Source organism: Nyctereutes procyonoides, unplaced genomic scaffold (assembly GCF_905146905.1).
Source record: "Nyctereutes procyonoides isolate TBG_1078 unplaced genomic scaffold, NYPRO_anot_genome, whole genome shotgun sequence".
Taxonomy (NCBI): domain Eukaryota; kingdom Metazoa; phylum Chordata; class Mammalia; order Carnivora; family Canidae; genus Nyctereutes; species Nyctereutes procyonoides.
In genome coordinates, this window is record NW_026575049.1 from 1,835,215 (window position 1) to 1,861,801 (window position 26,587).

The window sequence follows — 26,587 nt, forward strand, 5'->3', positions numbered from 1 at the left end:
CGCCCCCGCCCCCTCGTTGGGGAACAAAGCAATAAATTACAAGGTCCCTCCCCGGTCCCCTTAGCCCGCTCGGCTCGGCTCCATCTCTCCTCCCTCCCGAGCTGGTGGTGAGGAGGGGCCCAGGCTCTTGGCTCCCCCGGCCCTTCGGCTTCCATCCATGGGTGGGTGTGGGGGGACGTCCTGATTTCCACTCCTCATGGTCCCTTTCACGGAAAGGGTTGGGGACCCCCCTACCCCCTTGGGCAGCAGGGGTCCTGCCCCTCGCTGCCCTTCCCCCTTCACTGGGCAGTGAGATCAGCTTGGAAGGGGTGGGGGCCCCGGTCTCGGCCCGAGTCCCAGGGCTGGCTCCCGCACGCGCCAGCCCCCCTCGGCGGCCCCAGGAGCCAGCCTGGGTGTGCGCTCCCGCTGGGACCTCCCCCCAGCCCACCCCAGGGGGCGCACCCCGCGGGGGACCCAGAGCGGTCCGGGTGGGGCCGGTGGCCGGGCTGTGGGTCGCCGAGGCTCGCTGGGCGGGGGGCGACTCGTGTCCTCTGGAGCGCGGGGGCCGCGCCTCGGGGGGACAGGTGCGCCCGGGGGGTGCGGACGGGAGCGGCGCGTGTGTCCGGCGGTCCGCCCGGCCTGCTCGTGCCGGCCGCGGGAGGGGCGCTCCGCCCGGGGCTACACCAGCGCCACGGCGGCGGCGTCGGCGCGGCCCATGCTGGCGGCGCTGCTCCGGCGGCGGGGGCTGGGCGTGGCGGCGGCGCCGGGGGCGGGGGCCGCGCCGGGGGTGGTGGCCGCGCTGCCGCCCTCGCCGGGGCAGCCGTGCTGCAGGAGGATGTCGGCGCACAGCTGGCTGCCGGCCTGGCGCGCGTAGAAGAGCGCGGTGCGGCCCTGCGCGTCGCGGGCGGCCACGTCGGCGCCGTACTGCGGGGACCGAGACGGGGCGGGGGGCGCGTCACCCAGCGGCCCGCCGGCCGACCCCCGCCCGGGGCCCCGGGGCCGCGAGGGCCCCCGCCGGCCCCGCCCCCAACCCCGGCCCCGCCCCGCCCCCTCCACGTACCCACAGCAGCAGCTGCGTGATGACCACGTGGGCGAGCTCGGCCGCCAGGTGCAGGGGGGAGCGAAGCTGCGGGTCCTCCACGCCGGAGTCGAGCGGCCCGTGCCGCGCGTGGGCCAGGAGCAGGAGGACGGCGGCCACGTCCTGGGCCTGCACGGCGGCCCACAGCCGGCGGCCCAGCGGCTCCTCGGGGGCGCCCAGCGGCGCCAGGAACAGCAGCTGCTCGTACTTGGCGCGGATCCACGACTCCCGCTCCTCCCTGCGACACGGCGGCTGCAGCGAGGCCTCTGGGACCCGCACCCAGGACCCCCGCCCCCCACTCGGGGAGGCCCCCAGCGCCCCTTGCCTCCCACGTACCGCGAAGAGTCCCGCGTGGGTTTGCTGCGGCCCCGCGTGTCGCTCTCCCACACGCGGTTGGCCACGTCGTTGCCGATGGCCGTCAGCACCAGGGTCAGCTCCCGGGGCCAGTCGTCCAGGTCCAGCGAGCGGACGCGGGACAGGTGCGTGCCCAGGTTCCGGTGGATGCCCGAGCACTCGATGCAGATGAGCGCGCCCAGGTTCAGGCTGGCCCACGTGGGGTCTGCGGAGGGAGCGCGGACGTCGGCCCCCGGGCCCCCCGCACCCCCGCAGCTGCCAGCCCCCCACGCCCCGCCCCGCCGCTGCCCGCCTGCGCTCACTCGGGGCCCCGCAGTCCACGCAGATGGAGTTCCCCTTGGCGTTCCGGATCGCCTGGATGGCCACCGCCTCGCTTTGGCTGTCGGTGCGCAGCTGCGGAAACGGTTGGTCGGGTTGGGGCTGGCACGGAGCTTCTGCAGGCGCTTCAGACACTCGCCTCTGCTCGCCCCCGTCCGCCCCCCCCCCCCCCCCGCCCCATTACCTTGACCTTGCTGCTCTCGCAGCATTGCAGACTGGCTAGGATCTGACTTTCGATGGCCTGGACCCAGGCATCCCGCTCCTCAAAACTGGCTGCCTCGAAGTGCCACGTCTGACCAGTGCTGGACACGATCAAGAATTCGAAGTTTTCCTCTGGGTGGGGGGATGGGATGGGGTCATGAGGGACGAGCTCAAACAGTGGCGGCCTTCCCCAGACCCTTCCCCCCTGATGTCCATCCCAAGCCCCTGGGAGTGGGGCAGAGGGGTTGGGGAAGCAGAAGGTGGGGGAGAGCAGGAAGCCCGAGCACATGCAGGGGAAGGCAGGGGCACCCCCACCCCTCTGCACCCCAGCTGAGCGCCCCTCCCAGCTCCCCGCTTGTTACCTGCTTTATAAATATTTCTTAAACTACCAAAGGATTTTAGTTTCCACATTTTGCGCTTGGCTGGTTTCCCGAAGCGAAGGAGATAGAGATAGAATGGAGAGCAGAACAGAGAAAGAGACCAAGAAAGGAGAAAAAGAGAGGCAGATGGAGAGATGGAGAGAAGTAGTGACAGAGTGCCAGAGACAAAGCAGGACAGACAGATGGGGAGAGAAAGCAGAACTAAAGTCAGTGGCCCCGGAGCAGAGTAGAGCGGAAGCCAAGAGCCATGAGAGTGCAGATCTGGAACCTGGGTCTGAGCACCCAGCAGAGAGCAGGGCGTGGGGACCAGCTATCATGACCAGTGAGGAGCCAGGTCTCTGGGGAGGGAAGGGACGGTCAGGATCCGAGTGAACACAGGGAAAGGGGACAGAAGCTGGGTCTCGGGCCTGGGACAAGGGGGTCGTGGGGTTCCAGAGGAGTCTCGGGGGCCTGGGGAGGTCACTGGGGGCAGGACTGGGGATCACTGTGGTCAAGGGCGGTTGGGGGAGCTTGGTGATCATGAGAAGCTCTTGGGAAGAGGGGCTGGGTGGTCAGAGTCTGGGAGCTGAGGAGTCCACCATGGGGGACGCTAAAGTCAGGTGTGAGTCACCAGGGGTCATGGTGGGGGGATGCTGGGTGCAGGGCCTGGGATGACAAGTGGGGCTGGGGGCAGGAACAGAAGCTAGAGGCTCACTAAGAGAGGAAGCAGGACTGCTGGGAGTCCTTGGGAACGGGAGTGGCAGGACTGGGAAGTACTGGGGGGAAAGGCATTGTCTGGGAACGGGAGGAAGGACGGGAGCTGCGGGGTCTTCATCCACTTCTCACTAAGTTATGTGCAAAGTGATCATGATAGTCAAGCACTCAGCTCAGGCACTTTGCCTCCTCCTGCAGGAGCTGGGCCAGGGATCTGGAGTTGGGGGTAAGGGTCCAGGGTGGGAGTGGAACTGCCCGCCGGGGCCTCACCTTCAGCCTGCCCAGCTGAGCCTTCAGTCTTGGACGGTGTCGTCAATTTTTTCCTCCTCTGCTTCTTCACCATGGGAGAAGGAGGGGGTTCCCGACTCAGGGGGCTCAGGTCTCCAGATGGGGTACAGTCTTAGGGAGGGGGACACAGCTGCCTCAGTTGCCCCTGCCACAGATTTCCTGATTTCTCCAGAACCCTGTCTCCTCCCCTGAACTAGCTTTTGTCCCAGTCCTCTCCAGGAGGTCCCCCTTGATCATCCCTGGGGAGGTAGGCAGATGAGTGGTCTAGAGTCAGACCTGCACTCACATCCTGGCTCTGCCACTTACTGGCCTTGAGACCTTGAGCAAGTCACTTAATCTTCTGAGCCTCAGTTTCTTCATCCCTAGAATGGGGATAACAATCTTGACCTGACAAGGTTGCTGTAAGGACTGCCATTACAGTTTACTATATATACCTCCAAACGCTCTAAATACTGACGGCTGACTAATACTGACCGTTTAAGCTTCAAAGCCACCTCTGAGGTAGAAACTATTATCTCCATTTTACAGAGGAAGAAACTGAGGCACAGAGAGGTCAAGTGCCTTGCCCGGTGGCAAGCTAAGATTTAAGTTCAGGCAATTTAGCTGTAGAACGCACTCGTGTTAACCACTAGATAATCATAGCATGACTGAGCTTGGTGCCTGGCACCTGGCAGAGGCTCAGTGTGTCCACTCGTGCACTGATTCCAGCCTCCAAGCTCCCGCCCCAAGTTCATTGCCCACCCACATCCCGTTCACATCTGGAAGACAGTGGGGTGGAGGGTGGGACCTCACTGACCAGTGCTGAGGGCACGGGCCAAATTCCGGTCTGGTTTCAGCAGGTGCTTGGATGTCTGGTCTGGTGGTGGCTGCAGGGAACTGGGGCTGGGGCTTGGGCTTGGGGTGGGAGTGGTGGCTTCTGTTGGGAGGGGAACAAGATAAAGCTTCAGTGAGCCCTTCTGTCTTTGGGACCCACTCCTTACGTAGTCCGTCTTTATCACCCACCTTCCTGCTTATCCAGCCCACTCCCACTGCCCTACTACCCCTCCTCATCCCCAGTTCTGGCCCGTCAGTCATGAGCCCCACTCACCAGGACCTTCACCCATCTGTACGGTGCTCATGTCCTTGACCAACCCATTGATGCTGGCTGAGGGGCCAAACGCAGAGATGGCTCTTGGGGGCCTCTTGCCAGGGACTTTGACTGTGGTTCGTAGCAAGTCCATCTCCTTGCCATGGGTGCTGTGGATGTAATCCTGGAGGGGTACAGGGGTTGAGAACGTGGGAAGGCTGAGGTCCTTGGTGGTACTGGGAAGCAACCAATAGTATGGGCTAGAGAGGACCTGGAGAGGGGACCCTAGGGGCTGACTGTGTTGGAATGAGCTTCTAGGGCAGCTCGGGTGGCTAGCAGTTTAGCGCAGCCTTCAGCTCAGGGCCTGATCCTGGAGACCCAGGATCGAGTCCCATGCGGGATCCCTGCATGGGGCCTGCTTCTCCCTCTACCTGTGTCTCTGCACCTCTCTCTCATAAATAAATAAATAAATAAATAAATAAATAAATAAATAAATAAATAAATAAATAAATAAAATCTTAAAAAAAAAAAAGAATGAACTTCTAGGGGAAGGGCTCAACAGGTTTGGCCCAAAACTGTCTCCTCCAGGAGGATTCCCTGAATGGCAGACCAGGGGGAGGTCCTTCCTCCATGCTCTCCCATGAGACTGCAAGTTCCTGGGGACGTATCTTTACTCTCCCCTCTCCAGCATGGGTGTGTAGTGGGTGCCTAACACGTTTGCTGAACTTAGAAGAGGGGGTCTGGGGCTTCCCAGAAACCACATTAATGTCCGTCAGAGGCACCGACTGGTAGAGGTGGAAGGGTGTCCAGGGCCAGCCGGGGCGGCCCAGCCAACCCGACACTCACATTAATGCTCGGGTGGTAGAGTAGGAAGCCGTTACTGGACAGGGTCACATACTTCTTCTTCCATTCTTTGTTCAAGGAGTTGCCACTTCGCTTCAGGAGGAAGCTCTGGGGGGTGAAAAGAGACACGGGAGAAAAGCCAGTCAAGGACCAGCTACCCCCACCCTGCCCCCAGCCCCTGGACCACCCACCTGTTTGATGGGGATGGCTCGCCCACTCCCCGTTGTCTCTCCCCGACTGTCCAAACTCCGCTTCTCCGAATCACTGCCCCGACGATTCTGGAATGGTTATTGGCACCAGTCAGAGAATGAGCAGAGGGATACACTGATGGAAGGACAGGGAGGGCAACGAAAGTGGGCCCCACTGTGGGCTCAAGGGACCGGGAAGATGGGCAGGTAACAGAGAACTGGAGGATGGGGGAGCCATCCTGTCCAGTACCGCGAAAAGGCTGGTCCTACGCTTGGCTGCCCGGTGCAGGGACCCTGGGGTGCTCAATCCAGCCACCGCAGCCGCCTCAGCTCGGAGCTCCCGGTGACCGACGTTGGGTGAGGATGGGAGGGAAGAAGAGTAGTCGCTGGTGTGGCCCCCATTGCTAGCCTGGGGATGGATGAAGGAGTCAGCAGGACAGTTGAGATACCCCCACCCCAGCAAGCTATCGTCTGTATTGTCATTAATAATAAAACTCTTGCGGGACGCCTGGGTGGCTCAGCGGTTGAGCGTCTGCCTTCGGCTCAGGGCATGATCCCGGGGTCCTGGGATCGAGTCCCGCATCGGCCTCCCTGCATGGAGCCTGCTTCTCCCTCTGCCTCTCTCTCTGTGTCTCTCATGAATAAATAAAATCTTTTAAAAATAATAATAGTAAGACTCCTCACTGCCATAGTGCTTTATATTTTGCAAGTATTATCCCATACAGTTTTCTTAAAACCTTGGGAGGTTTAAGTGACTTGCTCAAGGACATTCCAAACAGCATTTCGCACCTGGTTGATCTCTAGTCCAGAGCACCCTCTAAAAATGGTGTCACTGCCATTTCCATTCGCCCCCTACCCCCAACCTCCTTGGTACCCTGTACCTGTTCTTGGGTCACCAACCCCTCTGCTGCATCTTACCAGCCCCTCTGTGGACCCCGAAACCCCAACTCACCTGCCCAGCTACAGGAGTGGAAGCAGCCGAGTGGCTTGGGGAGCTGGGCAGGGACTTACAGGCAGCCAGAAGCTGTTGCTGTTTTCGTAAGGTCACCACCTTCTGGGCCACTGAAGGAAGGGAGAGAGAAAGGACACATGAATCAGGCAGATACCCGAGACCACCCTTTGTTGCCCAACTTCGAGAAATCCCCAGGAGATAACATGGGCCCCAACTCCTCTGTCACTGTGGCCTTTGTGCCACCTGTAGTCTCCGGAGCTCTTCCTGCCCCAGAAACACCACGTGGTTATTAAGCAAACCTCTGACCTCCCTGGCCCCTCCTCCCTCCCATGCAGGCTAAGTTCCTGTCACTCAGAGAGGCCTGGATGCCCTAAGAGCACCCCAGGCCCCTAGCTCCCCTGCTTCCCACGTGTGCCGGGCCCCATACTCACCCTCCTGGAAGACGCGGTCCACGTTGAGCCCATAGGTTGCACACGTCTCATAGTAGCTGCAGCGCTTCATGTCTGCACACAGAGCCCTGGCACGAGCATCGCCCACCACTCGAGGGGAGGAAGCACTAATCCTGTCTGAGGGGACAGGAGAGGAGCGGGATTGGATGAGGGCGCCCCTTCCCCACTCTTGCTACTTTCTTTTCCCTTCGGCTCCAGTCCCAGGCTGGGCACACCAAGGACAGGCCGTGAGAGAAGCTGCCCTTCTCGGAATGCTGGGCCCAGCTCACTAGCCCAGGAGCGGGACGCGTAGGCTGGGTGAGCTCTGGGTGAGGCCTCCAAGAATATTCGAGAGATGAGGACTTCTTGACAAGGTCTGAAATGCCTGAGACTCACAAGTGACAATCACCCTGCCCTGCAAATACACTGAACGCTGAACTGAGTGGGAGTTCACCTCGCAAAAGGCTGAAGGGGGAACAGGTGGACCGTTCACTCTGCAGCAAGGAGCCAGGAGGCAAGTGGCGGCTGGAGGGAGGCTCCTGCAGGACAGGCATCCAGACAGAAGGTCGTGCCAGCTCAGTACTGGTGCGTCCTGGCAAAGCTCTTCCTGGTCCTGGTGGCATCTGAGAGCCTCCGAGTCACTTTGAGAACTCAAAAGTCTCTGCCCTCTGTATTTTCTCTATCACTTCGTTTGTGTTTTCTCTTCTGTAGATCCGTTCCTTCGAAAGGTGTCAGCCTGACCCAGCTGTAGCCAAGGGAGGATGGAAGGCTTTCTCTCCACACTAGAGCCTGAGATTTTCTGTGTTTGCCATGGTGGTGACAGGAAGTGGCAGTGAGAACACAAGGTAGGTGACATCTCGGAGGATTGGAGACTGCTATGACAGATGTCCCTTCCTTTCTGGAGGGTTCTCTTTTCTCTGCTCAGACCCTGGGAAGTTTTTTGTTTTGTGTGTGTGTGTGTGTGTGTGGTTTTTTTTTTGTTTGTTTGTTTTGTTTTTTTTGCTTAATAGCTCCCTTATTTGGAGACGAGGCTCCTTCCAGAGGGTGACTGCAATTCAAGTGGCCGTGTCCACATTTACCAAGCTCTCGCCTATGTTGGACAGTGTCTCAGCAGCCATGTCAAGAACTCCCCTGAAGGCAGTGCTTCCCCAGGCCCACCTTACCTTGTGTCCCCACCAATGCCAGTGCCAGGCCTCCTCGTCCTTCCCCCCGAAGGGAGCTGAGCTGCCCATGGAGATGGCTCACAGCCTGGAAACTGTTTTCATCCTCCAGGCTGAAGACCAAGATGACAGCATCTGCCCAGCCTGAGAACTTGCGGGGGGTGAGGGAAGCAAAAGGGAGGGTCAGACAAGTCCACTCCTCTGGACACTATGCCCACGGAGGTTGGAAACTAGAGCTTCCTCCCATGGCTAGTGCTGACCCCAACCAGCCCATCTACCCCAACACCTCACCCCTCACCTTGGCATCAGGTGCCCCAGCTTCTTCTCGGATCAACACTAGATGAATCTGTCCATCCACCAGCATCTCTTTCTTGTGCTGCTCACCTGTTGGGAAGGGGTGGAAGTGGTAGTAGGTCAGAGGTCACAGATCTCCATGTTTCCCCACTGCTCCCTGTACTTCAGCGATCGATCAATCGTGGCTTCATCCTTTCCTCTGGTCTCCATAGCGGCCTACTCATTGATCCCAGCTTCCTAAACTCTGGCTCCTGAGGACTCACTTTCTGTCTTCTCCAGCACTTGGTAGGAACCGGTCAAGAATCGGTGGATGAGCGATGACTTCCCACTCCTGGCGTCGCCCAGCACACCCTGAAAACAAGGTTGTGGAGCAGAGATTGTGAGACTCAAGAGGAGGCCAAATACTTGGGTCTGAACACTCCAGAGAACTCAGAGAGACTGGCAGTGTTAAATCACTCAAGCAGGGGCCTGCAGGGACTGGATGATGGTTGGTCAGGAGAGAGTAATGTAAAAAAAAAAATGTAAAAAAAAAAAAAAAAAAAAAGGAGAGAGCATTCTGGAAGATCAGGGGAGTGTGGCAATGATCCCAAGCTCAAAGTGGACCACAGGCTGAAGATTCCCAGCAGCCCAGTACCATGTGGAGGGAAGGGGGAAGTCATGCCACAGCCCTAGGCACTGGTTAGAAAGTGTTAGCAATAGAACGTGAGGGGCTAAGAGGGAGATGCCAGGAGCGAGGAGAAGCCTGGACGAGGCCCACGGACAAACAGGACAAAAGAGGCTAAAGAAGAAAAAGTTGCTGGATATACCAAGCCCCAGGACGGTGCTACGAGGTAGGATCTCAGGAGTACTGGAAAACTCTCCCTCACTCCCAGCGAGAGGGAAGGGAAGAGGGGGAGGGGAGAGCTGAGCGGCGGCTGGGAGGTGAGCGTCCCCACACACCAGCGGATGGGTGACCTACCAGGCGCAGTTCAGGAATGGAGCGGCTCAGAGTCCACTCCTGGCTATTGACCACCGCCTCTGTAATAGGAAAGGAGCCATAAGAGAGAGCGCTCCAGGCCGGGGAGCACCCCACCCCTCAGCCACCCTGCTCCTTTGGCGGCTCCCCTTTCCCCCCAGGACTCCGCCTGGGCTGGAGGACTGCGGGGAAAGGCCAGGTTCCAGAGTGGTCCCCAGGCCTCCCATCCCAGCCGCTCTCCCCACAGCTGTTGCTGCCGCTCAGTGGTTGCTTAGCAACGGAGCCAGCTAGACAAAAATACTTGGGTTGGCATCTCCCTTAAAGCACATCCCCAAACGTAAGTGCGCCCCAGACCGGGGACCGGGGACCGGGGACGGGGTCCGACGGCGGCGGGTCGCTCCCTCTGGGAGGACCGGAGAGGGTCCGCCAGACTCGGATTCCAGGGCAGATCCCGGGAGGAGGGGCTGGGACGGGAGGGCGCGGGCCTTCCTCAGTCTCCATTTCACAAGAGAGAAACTGAGGCGAGGGCTATCCCCTCCCCTCCTCAAGGTCACCAGCGGTGGCCCTGCCGCCTCCCGCGGCCCCAGCAAGGGAGCTGGGACTTGCCCCGGCCGCGTCTCCCGTCCCTTCCCCCACTTCCCCCACGAGACCCTCCCAGACAAGCGCGGGCGAGGGCCGGGCTGGCCGGGAAGCCGCGGGCCTGGGCGGGGGCGGGATGCTCCTTCCGCCGGGCGGCCCCCGCGCCCTACACCGGCCGGACGTTCCCGGGGCGCCGCAGCTGCGGCGGGAACTCTGGGATCCGGAGCCATCTGCTCCCACCCGCTCCGGAGCCAAACCCCGGGGCCGCCCCCGCTCCCGAACCGCCTCCCCTCCCGGGAGTGCGAGCCGCACCAAGAGTCCCTGCAGGCTCTTTCTGCCAGAAAAAAAAAAAAAAAAAAAAAAAGACACCCCCACCCCGCGCCCCGGGGGAAAAAACCCAGTACCTTCTGGGTACCCCCTCCCAAGTCTCCGGGGGTAAGAATTGCCTTTGCAGCAGTTCGTCCCCCTGAGTCACTCGTGGGCAGCCCCCCGGGGTTTCAGCGCCGCGTGGGGCGGGGGCAGGGGGAGTGAGGCTCCCAGCCGCCCCCTCTCACTTCACAGCCAAGTATTCATCACGTTCCAGCCCCCACGCTCCCAGCCTGCCCAAGCCACCTTCACTGCACGGAAAGAAACGAGAGTCCCTCCCTGCTGCCTCACCAGCCCGCCTGGGCCCAGGGAAGACCCATCCCTGGCGAGGAGCTGCCTGCAAGGTCACTCTCACGCCACCTGCCCCGAGTGCTCGGGAGAAACTGAGGCTCCCTCATCGCCTCCACCTTCAGTATTCCTTCAGGCAAGGGCAAAGCTCTGTTCCCAGGCCCCCGGAGTCCAACTGAGGCTGGGAGTGGGGTCTGGGGCTCCTCCACGAGACATTTCCTACAGTCACTCTGACCAAGGGCATTATCTTCTGAGCTATCTCAGAGCTTTCTGGGTCCCTCTGAAATCGAGTCACCTCTCCTGTCGCCAATGTAGCTACCCACCCCCGCTCGGAACCTCTTAGTCTTTGCCCCGGGGCCTTGGCGGAGGAGTGAATTCGGTTCATCCACCTCCACCCGGAGGCGGAGAGGCTTCCCTAGTTCAGTCCTGCACACCTCTCCTCCACCCCAAGCTGAGCATTCCACTGCCCTCCCCTCCCTGTTCTCAGGCCCTGGTCCTACTCACTAGGGGAGGCGCGGAGCTCTGCGCCCAGCAGCTCCCTGGACCCGCTGCCAGAAGACAGGCCCGGGGGTCCGGGAGGGGGCCCCGAGCCAGGAGGCCCCCCTGTGCTCTTGGTGAAGATGCCGCTGATAAACTTGAGCATCTTGCGATCTCGAGTGGATGCTCGGCCCCCCTCCCGGCCCCGTTTCAGCCCTGGAGCTGGAGGCTCCAGAGTGATTGGAGGTGCAGGCCCAGTGGGCTGCGCGGAGGCGGCGGTGGCAGCGGCGGCTGGAGCCGGGGTTGCCGGGAGGGTTAGCGGAGGAGGAGAGCCAGCAGGCGGTCCCGGGTGCAAGTCACTGTTGTCCAAGGTCTTACTCTTGCCTTTCCGAGGGGACAGCTTCCCTCGGGCTCCCGACCCAGCGCCGACCCCACCGGAGGTCGTGGCTGCGGCTCCTCCTCCCGCGGCGGCGGCGGCGGCGGCGGCGGCGGGAGCTGCAGTCCCCGCGCTGCTCTTTGACCCCTTGACCCTGGGCTTGCCTTCGCTTTCGGGCCATGACAGGCGGCTGCCCGCGCCCTTGCCCCCGCCGGCTTTGGCGCCACTCGTGGTCACGGTCTTGCAAGGCTTGGGAGCCGGCGGGGGCGGCGCCACCTTGAGCCTCCGACTGCCGGTGCCGGGGTGCGGGGAGGACGAGCCGGGGACGCCGCCGCCCGCCCGGCCTTCGGGCTCCGGGCCCCCCCAGCTCGGGCTGCTGAGCAAGGGGCGCCGCGGCGTGGGGGCGCCCCCGGGCTTGGGCTCCGGGCTCAGCGCCCCGGACAGCGGGGGCCCCGGCGGGGCGGCCCAGAGGGACAGGCGGCGGCCGGTGGCGGGGGACACGGGGCGGGCCGGGCTGGCCGGGGCCGGGGCCGGGGCGGGGGGCTCTGCGCCCCCGGCGCCCGCGCTGCTCGTGCTGATCCACAGCGCATCCTGCCGGTGGAAGAGACGCTCGTGCCGCTTCTTGCCCGGCTCCTCCGCGCCCCGGGGGCTGCCCGGGTCCCCGGTGTCGGCACCTCGGGCCCCGGGGGCGCCGGCGGCGGCCGCGGACGGAGACGGCGGCGGCGGCGGCACCGACTCGAGCTTGACCAGGGTCAGCGAGATGAGGTAGGTCGTTGTCCGGCGCTGAAGCGCGCCCGCGCCCCGGCTCATGGGGCCCCGCGACCCCCGAGCTGGGGAGGGGAGGGGACTCCCCCGGACTGCCTCAGGGGGGCCCGGCCATGGGGCCGCCCTGCCCGCTGCCCCCAGCCCCCGGCCCCCGCTGAGCCCCCGGCCCGGCTCCGCTGTCGCCGCCGCCGCCGCCGCCTCCGCCTGCGCCCCCCTCCCATCACACGGGGCGCCCCCTCCCCATGCTCCCCGCCCTGCGCCCCCACCCCGCGGAGCCCCGGGACCTTGGTGCTGCTCCGGAGGCGCGCCGGACCCTGCGCCCCGGCCTGGGTGGGGGCGCCGAGCTGGGCGGAGGAGGGCGGGGAGGACGGTCGTGGGGGCAAACCGGGGAGAGGGAGGGAAGCGGGCAGGGAAGAGGGACCCGCGGAGGCTGGGGGAGAGGACGAGCCGGTGCGGGGGAGGCAGGGGCGGGGAAGGGGCTCGGGGGCCGCGGGCCGGGGGTCCTGGGGAGGCGGGGAGCTCCTGGGCTGCTCGTGCGGGGGATTCGCAGGGGCGCGGGGAGGATGCTGGGGATGGAGACGCGGGCGCCGGCGGGGGAGGAAGGAGGGAAGCCTTGGGGGTGGGAACCCACGGGTCTGGGGTCTGGGAAGGAAGGGGCGTGAGATCCGGGCGACGGGTCCGGGGGGCTCGCCGGGGCTCGGCTCGGTCCGGATGCGCGCTGTGTCCGGGCGCTCCCCTCACATTGAGGAGGAGGCGGCCCCCCGCCCCCCCCCAGGCTCCCCCCCACCTTCTCTCCGCCGGCTCGGCTGTCGGAGAAGGCGGTGCAAAATCCAGGACTGGATTTCCCTCCCAAATCCCGGGCTGGATTTCCGAGAACCCGGACTCCCCTACTCCGACAGTCCAGCCCCCTCCCCTAGCACCCCGCGGTTAGGGAGCGCGACTGCCGGGTGTGGCCTGTAGGGACGGGGTAAAAAGCAGTAGGCGGGTGGGCAGTCCGCAGGAGGAACGGAGCGATTTCAGGGGGTCACTGCGGGTTCTGGGGAAGTTGAAATGGGGAAACGGGGAGTCCTGAAATCCCTTCCCCAGGACCCCTTGTCTTCCCCAGGTAATTGGGCGCATTCTTTTTCCCATCACCCGGCCGCCCTGCCCACCCCACCCCACCCCAGCCCACGCCCACACGCAGTATATTGCGGGGGCCACGACTTGAGCCCAACTGTCCCAAAGTGAACTTGCAAAAGTGTTCCCTGGGGATGGGGACAAGCACGGAACTTAGCAGAGTAGGAAAGAGGGGGGTGCCTTAGGAGGGGAGAGGGCTCCTGCAGCCCAGGCCAAGAAGTGAGTCAAAGGCTCCAGCTTGAGGTGGAAGGAGAAGGAGTGTGTCTACAGACTGACACCCCCCATACCAAAATGCATCCAGTCTCCATAGCAACCATAGCTCCAAGAGTGCCTCAGAATCAGCGGGGATAAGCAGAGAGGAGAATCGCTGTGTGGGGTGGGGGGGGACCTGCGGGGGGGTTGGGGGTGGACGGAGACACATCCTCGAATCTGGTGACCCACGTGGGGGGTATTTAGTACCCCTGAATATGAGGATCCCTTCAGTTGAGGCGGGCGCCAGCCTCTTTCGGGTTCCCATTCGGTCTCCTGAGGTTTTCAGGGTGGAGCCTTTTTAGAAGGTTAAAGAGGAGATAGAATGGAGAACGTCTGTCTGCTCCGAGTCCACCACCCTTCTAGGGACCCTGGAGTTCAAGACTCACTGTCCTCTACCCTGAGGAGAAGCTTGAAGGGGTTGGGCCAATGGAGAACAGAGGCTGAGACCCAGCAGCGATGGGCCAGAGTGGTGGGAGGCCTTCACAGACCCCTCCCCGGACCCAGGGAGTCTCAGCATTCCCCTAATTTGGCGTCCCACCCTCCTGACGCAGCTGAGACTATAATAAGTGCTGTCGTGGGCGGATCTCGGAGGCAGGAGCTGGGAGCGTGCTTGGCCTGGTAGGGGGTGAGGTGGGGAGGGTGCCAGGATGCTGGATGCCCTTTGTTTTCCCGAGACCCCTATACCCTGAAACCCCTCTAGGGTCCTGTCCTGAGGTCAGCACTCCCCTCTCCACCCCACCCCAGGACGACATCTTCCCAGGGACAGGAGACCCTTCAGGAGCCTTCTCTGAATTTTGGGAAAACAGAGGGTGTAGGTTGATTTGCTGCTTCTGCCTTAATTTTTCTTCCTTCCTTTGGTGGCCTCAGTTTTCCTTTATGTTCAGTGAGAACGGAATCCTGACTCTTAAGAGAAGAGTGCAACAAATCACTTATGAACAGTGGAGTCTTCTGGGAGATTTCAGCCTCCAGCCCTCCTCAGTCCCTCCTTCTCCAGAGCTAAGCAGAGCGATTCCACCTGCACTAAACCTTCTTCCTCCTCCTTTTTTTTTTTTTTCCACAGGGGTGGGGCTTGGAGTTCCTCCCTAAGAGGCCCCATGGGCCACTCCCCCTAGGTCTGCCTTTCCACCCACTGAGGCTGTAGGAAAGGTGTCAGCCATTGTTCTTGGCAAAGGGTGGGGACGGGAGGCAAGAGGGCCACTAGCCTCAGAAAGGCAATGCGAAGGGGATCACACTGTCCCCTTAGGAACCGGAGCCAAATTTTCCTTCCCCGGTTATGGTGTGGTGGCCTCCACCATCAACAAGGTCCGGCAGGAGGTATCCCCCGATAGAAAGAATGGTCTCTTGAACCCGCACCCCGCCCCAGGGAGACAGCTAAGACTGGAGCGGCTGGGAGATCAGGATATGATGAAAGATGCACTTCTCCCGGACACCTTTCACGAACCACGTAGCTGGCTTTTGTCAGTTCTTTGCCACCCCAGAGGTGAATGAGAGGACAGTAGGCCGGAGACGGCTTTCAGCTCCACCAGCTCCTTAGTGGTGGGGCCCTGTGGATAGAGAGAAGCTGTTCCTGCCAGGGCCCCACCACAGGACTGAAGGCTGGGTGGGCAGGAGGATGTGGCGGATGGTGTTGCCATGGCAGCACTTCCTCCCTGTGTTGTCATCACTTGCTCTAATGGCACTAAGGAGGTAGAGCGGAAGGTGTGTTGGGGGGGGGGGGACAGAAATGGGAGCGTGGGGAAGAGAGGGGACCGAAAGAGTCCTGGGGACTTCTTTACACTTTGGCTATGCAAAGCATGCAGTCTGAGCGGTGGTGTGTGCCTGGGAGCCTGAGATTCTCTGCATGGTGTGTTCCAATGTGTGTTTCTCTCTACAGCTGGAGAACAAGAGGTCACTGATCCTTTGCGGGTCCTGGGAATGAAGACATTATCCAGTCCCAGAACCTCCTGCCCCACGCTGCTTCCTGCCCTGGACTCCCCAGGCAGGGTCCGAGTCTACCATAGGTCTGTCACGGCTTCTCTTCCCCATGCTCACCCACTTCTCCATTGCCAAGGTCAGCTCAGCAGGGACTTGTATTTTGATCCCCTGGGAGCAGGACCAGAGTTGGGGAAAAGGGAAGAACACCACCTCCCGTATCTTTTTCCATCCTGTCCAAATGTATTCTTCCCCCGAGTCCCAGCTCCATCTAGAGGACTAGGAAGTGGCTGATTGGGAAGTGATGTATGACACAGCAAGCCCTTCTATGCTACACACCATCCCCCGCCCCCCCCCTCGTCCCTGGGGTCCCTGATACACCCAAGTTGGGAGCTAACCCTTCTCTTACCGTGCAGTCTGTCCAGTGAGGCCTGGATGCTGTTCCGAAGTTCAGGATCACCCACCCTCTCTGCCAGCTTCCTGAGGCGGCAAAGAGACTGCTTGGCCACCTCGTGTCGTCTGACTTCTGCTCTCACGGCAGCTCCAGCCAACTGCCTCTGGGCATGCATGTTGCCCAGACCTGTCTTGCCGGGCTAACAGCAACCTCTGGCCCTGAAGCCCATGGCCCCGTAGTCCCTCAACACCAGAAGGCCCCTTCTTCTGTGCCCCAGAACTCCCCGCTCCTGCCCGCCCTTCCGTCTGTCGGCCTCACTTCCTGACTGGTGAGTTTCAAACCCACAGCCTGGGACAGCACTACCTCCTGCACCTCCCACCCCCTCTAGCGTTGGCCCATCAGCTCTGCCAGCCAGCCCCTGCTAGAAGTCCTCAGCCAGGTGCATGGAGAGGCCTTAACAAGCATCCTAGGGCCTCCTGTGGGAGGTGACTAATTAAGATGGGTGTTGGTGCTGGGGAAATGTGCCACGCCAGGCCCCACATGCAATCCCCAACTCTTGCTGACCTACAGATTTATGTTCAGTGTCAAACTCTGACAGGAATGTATACACGTTTGGTCTCTCACCCTTCTAGCCCCACATTCCAGCTCGCAAGTGTTCTCACCACCCACTCTACACATCCAAAGAGCTCGTTCGCGTACCTACATCTTGCTCCATAACACTCCCACAGGCCGCCAGCCCCCTGTAACCACCTCCTGCTTAAAAAGGCCAATAGTTATACGGAGAACAGGTTATGGAGGAGGACAGTAACTATAACCAGACAAAACCACCAGGCTTTCTCAATTACTTTCATAATAATTGTCTATAACACTTAATAGTTTATGACACTCTTTCAAATATACATGGTCTTTATGACAGGCCCGAGGGGTGCAGGAAAGGGAGCCAAAGCTCAGAGAGGCCAGGAAGAGGTGAAACAAATCTATGCATCTAGGTCTTTTTTTTTTTTTTTTAGATTTTATTTTTAAGTAATCTCTATATTCAGCGTGCAGCCTGAAGTCACCACCCCGAGATCAAGCGTTGCATGCTCCACTGAGCCAGCCACGCGCCCCTGTGAGTCTAGGTCTTCTGATTCCAACTGATACCCTTTTACTCTACCACCCAGCGGAGATGCCTGCCAGCCAGTTTGCCTTATCCCTAATACCCTTGTCTTGCCCTCGATGTAGGACCCGGGAGAGAAGAGGGTGTATGAGGAATTGGCGAACAGAATGAAGATGCAGGGGGTACGTAGCGGCGGAGTGGGTGATCTGACCTAATCACTGTTTCAGGACTCAAACCTTTCTGGCGCTGCCAAATGTCCCTTCTGCATATGTTATTAATTACGAAGGATATTAATTTATGAAGGATAAGGGAATTATAACTATGCGACCATGTGTATAGTTCCCGGTCCCCAAGGGAATTGGGGGCTGGGATCACCCGCTGGAACTTGCAAAATAGCCTGACTAAAATAGGGAACACTGAGTGTTTACTAATGTGCCGGGTACGGCCCTAAGCACTCTGCATATATCATCTCATTCAATCGAGTTGATACGAGAGGCGGCTGTACTGTTCTTTAGCTCTATTTACAGATGAGGAAACAGGCTCCGGAGCTTAGGTAGCAGGCCAAGGGTCACACGGCCAGAAAGTGGGGAAGCTGTAACCCAGGCGGGCGGGCTGGCGAAGACTTGCAGGGCTTTGCCGTCATCGAATCGCAGTACACACAAGCTCAAGTCCTCCTCTGGGGTCGAAGGGAGGTTCCCACTGAAACGGTTTCTCTTGGGGGAAGGAGGAATTAGGCCTTTTCCCATCTCCATGAAAAGCATCTATCCAATAATAAGTATATTGCTCAGCCCTTGTGCCCTTCCGCAGAGTGGAAATGCAGAGCCGACTCCTTCCCCTTGTATTTATTCATATTCCAGACCCCTTCCTTTGACTTTTTTTCTCTGCAAGCCCCGGACCAGGTGCCTGCTCTGAAGATACGGAGCACACTCCTGCCTGCACTTGTGGCTTTGTCACATTCAGGAATGCCCTGGCTCGAGGCAGCTGTTTTTCACACCGAATTTCACTAGCACACTCACACCCAGCGGGGAGGGGGATACGGGAGAGAACATGTGTACTAGGGGACACACCTGCAATGTGTGGCGATTTGCTGGATGTTGCTGTGCCCAACCCAGGGCCTCGGTGGCCCGGCTAAACAGCTCGCCGTCCGTTCCTCCGGGTGCTCCCGAGTGTGATGCGATGACGACCAACGATGGCGTCACCGTGAGGTCACCGCGGGGCGGGGGCGGGGCGCGGGGAGCCTGCCGCGGCCCTCGCAGCCGCCCCTTCTCCCCCTCCACGGGTTCTCTCCCGCGCCTCCTCCCCCGGCGGCCACACAAAGCTCCGCTTTCAATCCGGGGTCTCGAAGTTTGGGCTCCGGTCCCCAGGAGAGCCGATGCGAGCCCTACCCCGGCTTTAAGCTTCGCCCAATAAGGAGCCGCGAGGCGGGGCCGGCCGGCGGTCGCCCAGGCGCCGGCGCCCCGGATTAGCCCCGAGCCCCGCCAATCCAGGCGCAGGGGTGGGACGGGGCAGGCGCACAGGACGGGGCTTGGCGGGACTCGATTTAAAGAGACAGAAGCTGCCGGGGCCCAAGACGACAGTCCCCAGGACCCTCCCCCCGAGTCCTTGGGGCCGGCCGGGTCCCCAGAGCTGGGGAGATGGTTTGCGGTGGCTTCGCCTGCTCCAAGAATGCGCTGTGCGCTCTCAACGTGGTCTACATGGTGAGGCGGCGGGGGCGGCGGCGGGGGCGCTGCAGGGCGGAGACGGGCGCGGAGGACCTCCGGGGGACTTCCGGCGGGAAGAGGGGTGCGCCGGGGTTCCGGGAAGATTCCCGAGGGCTTCCGGCGAAGAGGGGATTCCAGGGGACTTCCGTGGGAAGAGGGGAGACTTCCGGTGATCCGAGGGGGTGTGTGGGTGGGGGGTGAGCTGAAGACGGTGGGCCTGAGGGCCCATCCCTCCCTCCCTCCCTCCCTCGAGGGCTTCTCCCAAATTAGAAGCGATGGGGAAGCCAAAGGCCCCGTGTTTATATTCTTAGGCTCTACTATCCTGCTGCCCCCCATCGCAGCCACGCCGACCGGTGGGCGCATACACCTCCTCCCCGTAGTTCACACACACCCCGATCTCGAGAACCCCCGTGTGACTCTCGGCCGCGCTGCGCGCTGGGGCTCTCTGGGGATGTAACCCGCTCTGCTTCCTGCAGCTGGTGGGCTTGTTGCTCATTGGAGTGGCTGCGTGGGGGAAGGGCCTGGGCCTGGTGTCCAGCATCCACATCATCGGAGGAGTCATCGCCGTGGGGGTCTTCCTTCTTCTCATCGCCGTGGCTGGACTGGTGGGTGCTGTCAACCACCACCAAGTCCTGCTCTTCTTTGTATCCTGACCTTAAGTGATGGGGGACCTGGGCCTCCGGGGGGGCCGAATTGGCTAGAAATGTTCTAGGAAGTGTAGACTTGAGGGACTTGGGGGACAGGCCTCCCTGCCCTGCCCTTTCCCACACTTCATGAAACAAGAGCTGAGGATTTCGTTTTCAACTAGCATGGCTATGTAAGTGCTATGAACGGGTGAGATCAGGTGGTTATTATGGGTGCAACATAAAAGAATCTAGGATCCTTTTTTCCCATAACTCTTCCTCTCAGTACATGATCATCCTTGGTTTGGTCTTCATCTTCCAGTTTGGAATCTCTTGTTCATGTCTGGCTATTAACCGAAGCAAACAGGTAAGTGGATGCCCTCTCAAGTACTTTTCTCTATCCTCCCAACTCCCTCCTTTCAGTCTGTACCTTTTAGGGGGCCTACTACTTCCAGAACCCAAGGTGGGTTTGTATCATTTTCTGCATGATACTACTTTGTTCCTGAGGGATGTAGACTGCCTTTGCTGGGATAGGGAAATGAGGCACTTTAACTGAGGTCAGGATGTGGGGGCATTCTTAAGGTTAGCAGCATCCAGTAATTTCCCTCTGCCTATTTTCCAGACAGATGTCATCAATGCTTCTTGGTGGGTCATGAGCAACAACACCAGGGATGAACTGGAAAGAAGTTTTGATTGTTGTGGCTTGTTCAACCTTACAACCCTGTATCAACAGGATTATGCTTTCTGCACTGCAGTGAGTTGGTGCAGAGGCGGGGCAGGGGCAGGAGGGCAGGAAAGCTAGTTAAGGACAGTGCCAAATTGGCAGATTTAAGAGTCTGAATGTGCTTGACTTCTCTAGCAGCTCTCTTGCATTGGAGCTGTGTGTTGGTAGGGGAAGGGGGGGGGATACAAAGGTTAAAGAATTAGTGAAGTTGAGATTTCAGTCTGTAGGATGCTGATAAGAAATGAGAAAATAATTTCCGGGGCCCTTCACCATAGGTGTTGGGATAGGGCAGCCTGACAACTCTGCATCCTCCAAACACACACTTTTTTCCCCTTAGATCTGCAAGAGCCGGAGCTCCACATGCCAGATGTGTGGAGAAAAGTTCCTCAAGCATTCAGATGAAGCACTGAAAATCCTGGGGGGTGTTGGACTCTTCTTTAGCTTTACAGAGGTAATGTTCTTCAGTTCTCTCATACATACCCTTTCTCTGTCTTAGCTCCAGAGATTCAGAATCGCTGATAATCTCTTTCCCTTTGTTTTTTTTTTTTTTTTTTTTTTTTTTTTACAGATTCTTGGTGTTTGGTTAGCAATGAGATTTCGGAATCAGAAGGATCCTCGAGCTAACCCCAGTGCCTTTCTATGAGACTCTGGACCCTTCTGACTTTTGCTCTCTGTTCTCCCTAAGCTTTTCTTCCTCCCTTAGGGAAAACCTAGGGTCTGTAGCCCTTTTTGTTTGAGAAAAAGGAAAGGCCCTTTGCCACACATCCCAAAATGACTGAACAGCCAGGCTGTGTGCCTTGACATGTTTAGTGGGAACAAGATCGTAAGGAATAAAGAACTTCCTCCCTCTCTCCCTAAGTGGATATGGGAAGCTCCTGGGAGCGCATGAAGTGGGATGGGGTTGGAGTCCTTCCTGGCTCTGTTTCGCTTCCACATGCTAGACCAACTCGATACATTGTGGCCTGGCTCCAAGGGTAAATCAGGGACAGAATCAGGGAAAAAACCACCAAGAACTCTTTCTTACAATAAGCAAGACCCAGTTTGGGGAAGTTCAGTGAATATAAAAATAAAAGCCATTTAAGCTCCGTATTCAAAGAAGCAACTTAAGTGCCTTTTCTTCTCTTGCCAGTTGAGGGGCTCCAATTGCCTACATAGGCCCTAAGACCTAGGGAGAATTTTTTCAGATTTTACGAATGATTTTTCCAAGTCCCCAAATGGCAATACCCATCAGAGGAAGAAACATAAAAAAAAAAAAAAAAAAAAAGACCATATTTCTTTGTTTTGTTTTTCCTGTATAAAAAAGATTCGAATATCAAGATAGAAAGGGGAGAACAAGGGACATACCCCTTGGTGTATGAAAATGGGGAGGAGGGGGCAGGAGAAGGATAAGCCTCAAAAGGAGAGGTGGAAAGGGATTATCATTAAGGCAGCAAAATATTCTCTGTAAAAAGTGGGAGTTGTTTCCACAGCCTCAGAGATGAAGGCCAAGACTGCCTTCTTAGTTTGGGGAGCTCTCCACTCAAGTGTTCAAAGGAAGAGAAAAGACAGCTTCTCTCCTCTTGCTACTGTTGCAGCCGTTCCACTGCTCACTCTGGGTTACCTTCTGCCTTTTGTAGATAAGAGTGCTGCAGGGCTCGGAAGGCAGAGATTCGCTTGTGTGGGTTAAAAGTCAGCATCTCCTGAGAAGGGGAGGCAAAGATCAAAAGGTCATGAAGACAAAACAAAAAAAAAAAAAAAGAAAAGAAAAAGACTTCTGCTCACCCCCAACAATACCTAGGATGGGCTATTTTCTACATCCCTCTTTGTGGATGGCCTGTTCACTGGCACCAGTAAAAACTAGCCCATCCACCAACCAAGTCTTAGTAACTGCAATGCTAGTGCTCGGTCTTTGACCCCATCCTCAGCCTGTGCCCGTGCCCACGCCCAGTACCAGCAGCAGCTGTGCTCCAGACTCCTCCATCTCAGGTACCACTGTCTGTACTGGACGGGGCCCTCTAGGGGAAAAGGCTCCTCGGGGCAGAGACACATCTCGGGGCCAGTCATCCTCTGGGGGCAGCCCGATCAGGCTATGGGGAACAGGAGAGCTCTGGTCAAGAGGGTCTTTCTCTAGCCCACATCTCCAGGAGCAGAGCCAACTGCCATGTGGGGCTCAGCAGAAAGAAGATTTGGAATGGGAAGTTTTTTTTTTTCTCCCCTCATGCTGGTCACTTACTCAAAGATTTTGCCTAACTGGTCAGCTTCAGAGTTTCCACAGAAGAGAGGCCTAAGGTGGGAAAAACACAGTTAGCAGTCATGTCCAAAGATACAGTAGTGGAATAATTACTGGTAGGTAATGGCTCAAAACAGAGAGTGTGGGAATACAGGGATGTGAAGTTCCTAACTTTGGGACATTTCTGAGTTTCTGGTTAGGGGCAGAACAGTCAACAATACTTAAGTGAAAGAATGGGCAGGAAATGGATGTGATTTATAACTAAGAGATTTGGTTTGGGAAACTCAAAATAGTTCAGGATGCTTGGGTCCCATACTTGCGACGAAACATCTCTGCGAAGATACAGCCGACACTCCACATGTCCACGGGTGTTGCATACGTAGACTGCAGAAGAACTTCTGGAGCACGATACCAGAGTGTAACAACCTAATAGGAATAAGAAAAGTGGATGAAGACCCCATGGGTTACCATGAACCATAACTGCTTGACTAAAGTCACAAAGCGCCTGACTTCTCAACTGCTATGGTCAACCCCTCTCCTACTCCCCTCTTGCTACTGACCACAGGCGTAAGTGCCATCTGGTAGCTGTAGATTCTGGCCAGGCCAAAGTCAGCCAGCTTGACTGTCCCACCACTGGTCACCAGAATGTTCTCCGGCTTCAGGTCTCGGTGAACGATGCAGTTGGCATGAAGGAAATCTAGGCCTCTTAGAAACTGGCGCATCAGATCCTGGTTTACAAGGGGGAAGAACAGAGGACCTGGGAACTAGGCACCATACCTGGAATCACAGCAGGTTCTGCCACAAAGGTCTCAATCTACTCCTCAGAGTCCACCCACCCTACTCACCTTGATGGTCTCCACTGGCAAGCCCGGTGGGGGTGCCTTGTCCAGGTACGTTCTCAGGTCTTGGTCCACGTGCTCAAACACCAGGGTCACTTTGGTCTCCCGGTCGGTTCGGGCAGTGGCGCAGACGTCCATCAGCCTGGCCAGAACAAATGGTCACTCACTGATCAATCCCTCTGGACCCGACACGGCCTTCCCCATTTCCCCAGAATCCCCACCTACAAGTTGTCTTTTCCCCTTTACTACCCACTCCCCACCCTCCACCTTCTCACCGGACAACGTTGGGATGCTCAAAAGCCTCCAGCCGCCTCAGCAATGCCACTTCACGAACTGTGCTAATGGGAAGGCCCCCTCCGGCACCTCCTCCATTAGGGACTCTAACGCTCTTGAGGGCCACGAAGTGGCCGCTGTGCGGATCACGGGCCTTGTACACCGTCCCATAGGCACCAACCCCAATCTCAGCCACTGGCTCGTACCGAGGAGTAGCCATTCTCGGATCAGAGAAGACCCTACAATCACAAAAGCCTCCTGCCACCGAAAATCCCTCAAGAGTTAAGGTGGTATGAGCCTGCCGCAACGAGGTGACTCCCCCACAAGGCATCACAAAGACCCCCCTCCACCACCCCGTCCCTCTCCCCAGTTCCGTGAGGCTGGCTCCTCAGCTGACACAATGGCTCTAACCCCAACCCCGCCAGCCACGTGAAGCCCTAAAAGAAAGAATTCCTCTTCCTCGGGGACGGGCCGTCGCGCCCCGCACTGGGCAGACCGCGCACGACACACCCCCTGCATCGAAGGCTCGACATCCGTCCCTAACATTACGTCCCAGCTGACCACAAAGGAACGAGTTGCGCGGGCCGCACTTCCCGCCCTCGAGCGACCCTCCCGTAACCTGCCCGCGGAGGCAGACGCGAGGGCGACAGCGGTCCCGTCCCGGGGAAGGCGCCACGCTCACCTCACTCGGCGCCGGGTGCTGCGGGGGCGGCCCGTTATCGGGGCCCCGGAGCCAGAGCCTGCGGCGCCATACACAGGAGCTCTGTCCGGGGCAGCTGGACGCTCCGGGCCCGACCATAGACAGGCCGCCAGCTAGAGCGGCCCCCGCACCCCCACCCTCACCATGTGACCAGCTGCCAAAGAGGAGCGCGGGAACTGGCGGGGCGGGGCGAAAGCCGGACGTTCGGGCCACGTGACGAGCCGCGCGTGCGCAGAGGGGCGGCCAGAGCGGCCTCGGCCGGGAAGGGGGCGGGGAGGGGCGAGGGGCGAGGGGCGACGACGGCCACGTGATCTGTTGCTATCACACGTGACCGCCCGACTCCGCTCGGAGGAGCAGAGGTGTGGCTACGCGGCGGGGCACGTGACCGACTGCCAGACCCGGCGGGGGGGCGGGGAGACGGGGGAGGGTGGAGTCCAGGGCGGTGCCATGGCAACCCGGGCCACCCGGCTCCCCGGCCGAGCTGCAGGCCGCGCCTGAGCGCTTCTGGCGCTCGCTCCACGCTCCGCGCCTCCCTCTGTGCGCGGCGGTCAGGGAGCGGGAGACGAGGCCGGGGGCGGGACGGGCGCTGGAGCCTTTCGGCCTCACTGCCGCGGGGAGACCTGGTCTCGTTTGTGTCTTTGTTTCATTCATTCAGTCATTCAACAAATTTTTACCGAGTGCTCGCTTCCTGTGTGCATGCGGGTTTTTTTTTTTTTTTTCTTCCGGTGTCTCAGTCGCTGGCCCTTTAACGGGGTGATGGGGCAGTTTGGAAAGACGTAGCCCCCGGTGGGGACAATACCCATCTCAGGGCACAACCAGCACTAAAGGACTGACGGAAGGCACACTAATGCAGTGACCCAACCGGAGGAGTGTCAAGGTGATGCCCTCCCCTCTTCCCAACTTCCACCTCTTCCAGGGAGCGTAAAATAAGACGGTGCTTTCTGGCGGAGAAATTATCAATGAGCAAGAGACAGGAACACTTAACCTACAAGGTTCTTTGCAACAGGGAGAGGCAATGATATGTGCGTTTGTGTATGTGTGGGTATTTTACACATTGTGTACAGATGGACAGATACAGGAGTGAGCGCGTGCAGGGAGGTTACTTCCACCACCACCCTGGACCTCGGCACTGCATGAGAATGATTTGTGCTCTTCCACAAACCCCGTGACTCCTTGTTTGGGGTCGTTCTGCTTCCCTCTTTCCCCCGGTGCGAGCTTTCTTAGTCCTGGCTCCCGCCCAGAACACAGACTTTTCCAAATTGCTTCTGCTCACAGACACCTAGGTCGACAATAGACAGATTCCTCTGACTTTCCTTATTTCCTAGCCCTTTAGGGGAATGGGAATAAGGAGGGAAGAGATCAGTATCTCGTTCGGGACAACCTGTCTAAAATCCGAAAGCATTTCATGACTCTATTTGCCGCTCCTTCCACCTTAACTTCTATTCTCCTTAACCATCTAGTGGAGGTTGTAAGAGCTCAGGCTCGAGATGACTATAAACCACGTTCTAGGACAAAATGGAATACAAGTCAGTACTGATTCGCCCTCTTTGCATTCTGATAGTTGTAGCTCTGGGCCCTGCTGGCAAGGGCAGCTGGAACACTAGAAAGAAAAACCTCAAGGTCTAAACTGGCAAAGGGGCTTCTGAGGTCGCTGTTTTATTGGCTCTCTTGCCGGGACTGGTTGGTTTATAAGCCTTCTGGCAGGCAAAGTGTCTGAGTCTGTCAAGCAGGGTCCCCTTCAGCTCCACTTTCCGCAGCCGACTGTCTTTGGAATCGAAGTCCTCCTCTGTGTTGTTTCCTTGGGTTCCAGCCCCCCCCTTTCTGATTCATTCATCCATCCACCCAAAACATTTGAATACTCATAAAAGCATTACTCTCCTTAATCACTTTTATTGAGGAGACTTAGTTTGGCAGTCTATCCCTGGTTCCATACCCTCCCTCTCCTGTTAATTACTCTTTCACTAATTAATTTTTTTCCAGTGTGTTTGACCCAAAGGGCTCCTCTGGAATCCCTTTTCCCTCAGCGTTGGAAAGGGAGGATATATCTGTAAGGCAGAAATAATGTGATGAGGGGCTAGAACTGGTTCTCAGGGTCAAGGCCTCCATAAAAGCAAAACCAGAGAGCTGTGTGTGTGTGTGTGTGTGTGTGTTAGTCACTTCAATGCAGTGTGGTGGGGCAGGAGAGTACCAGGCAAGACACTCTCATCCCCGTAGCAGTCTTGTCTCCCTTGCTCTCTCACCTCCCTCACACGTTACAATTACACACTTCTGTTTTCCACACAATCCGATTACATGCCTTACACACATCTGTTTTCCAGTGTCCCACGCCGTGCACACTTGTCGGTCTTTTGTATAAAGTGTTTATTGCTTGAGTCCATCTCTTACCTTCCTCACACCTCAGACCCCTGCATGGCTCTTTTGCACACTCCCATGTTGCACCAGCCTGCCCCCCCCTGTGCACCCGTGTCTTTGACCGCTCCCCTTCCATCCTCACCGGCTCCCCACCCCCGCCCCACACCTATTCTCCCACCCGGGTGCACACCCCCCTTCCTTGGCCACTCCCCTCCCCCCGCCCTCCCCGGCTCGCACACTCGCCCCCGCCCCCGGGGACACCTGCTCGTGCGGGGCAGGGCGGGGATGCGCAGCCGCGGCCCCTGCTCCTCGCCCGCTCCCCGCCCCGCCCCTCCCTCCGTCCCTCACCGGCTCCCCGGCGCCCGCCCCG

General features: G+C 58.8%; 3 protein-coding genes across 8 annotated transcripts; 1 reads left to right on the top strand and 2 right to left on the bottom strand.

Moving 5' to 3' along the window:
- Positions 1-12: 12 nt before the first annotated feature.
- AGAP2 (ArfGAP with GTPase domain, ankyrin repeat and PH domain 2) lies at positions 13-17,944 on the bottom strand. Of its 5 annotated transcripts, none has more exons than XM_055328215.1 (19): positions 17,865-17,944; positions 9,181-9,239; positions 8,486-8,573; positions 8,227-8,312; positions 7,932-8,079; positions 6,772-6,906; positions 6,341-6,450; positions 5,639-5,797; positions 5,392-5,478; positions 5,204-5,308; positions 4,379-4,541; positions 4,088-4,207; positions 3,274-3,402; positions 2,293-2,352; positions 1,914-2,062; positions 1,714-1,804; positions 1,394-1,616; positions 1,040-1,295; positions 13-903 (listed from the first exon to the last, which is right to left on the bottom strand). In XM_055328215.1, the coding sequence occupies exons 4-19, from the start codon at positions 8,290-8,292 to the stop codon at positions 658-660; spliced, it is 2,247 nt and encodes a 748-aa protein (XP_055184190.1). In that variant the 5' UTR covers positions 8,293-8,312; positions 8,486-8,573; positions 9,181-9,239; positions 17,865-17,944; the 3' UTR covers positions 13-657. The 5 variants fall into 5 exon arrangements, with proteins under 5 accessions (XP_055184190.1, XP_055184188.1, XP_055184186.1 ...); XM_055328213.1 differs by lacking the exon at positions 17,865-17,944 and adding an exon at positions 11,272-12,766; XM_055328211.1 differs by lacking the exon at positions 17,865-17,944 and adding an exon at positions 10,915-12,766.
- Positions 17,945-18,357: 413 nt separating this feature from the next.
- On the top strand, positions 18,358-20,942 carry TSPAN31 (tetraspanin 31). 2 transcript variants are annotated; one of them, XM_055328219.1, is made up of 6 exons: positions 18,358-18,494; positions 18,809-19,141; positions 19,407-19,487; positions 19,743-19,874; positions 20,182-20,295; positions 20,413-20,942. In XM_055328219.1, exons 3-6 carry the CDS (start codon positions 19,410-19,412, stop codon positions 20,485-20,487), a joined length of 399 nt encoding a protein of 132 aa, XP_055184194.1. In that variant the 5' UTR covers positions 18,358-18,494; positions 18,809-19,141; positions 19,407-19,409; the 3' UTR covers positions 20,488-20,942. The 2 variants fall into 2 exon arrangements, with proteins under 2 accessions (XP_055184194.1, XP_055184192.1); XM_055328217.1 differs by having other exon boundaries at positions 18,361-18,494; positions 18,974-19,141.
- Positions 20,943-21,101: 159 nt separating this feature from the next.
- CDK4 (cyclin dependent kinase 4) lies at positions 21,102-24,039 on the bottom strand. The gene is made up of 8 exons (XM_055328216.1): positions 23,848-24,039; positions 23,168-23,404; positions 22,899-23,034; positions 22,614-22,781; positions 22,370-22,479; positions 22,057-22,107; positions 21,775-21,910; positions 21,102-21,523 (listed from the first exon to the last, which is right to left on the bottom strand). Exons 2-8 carry the CDS (start codon positions 23,383-23,385, stop codon positions 21,431-21,433), a joined length of 912 nt encoding a protein of 303 aa, XP_055184191.1. The 5' UTR covers positions 23,386-23,404; positions 23,848-24,039; the 3' UTR covers positions 21,102-21,430.
- Positions 24,040-26,587: the final 2,548 nt, after the last annotated feature.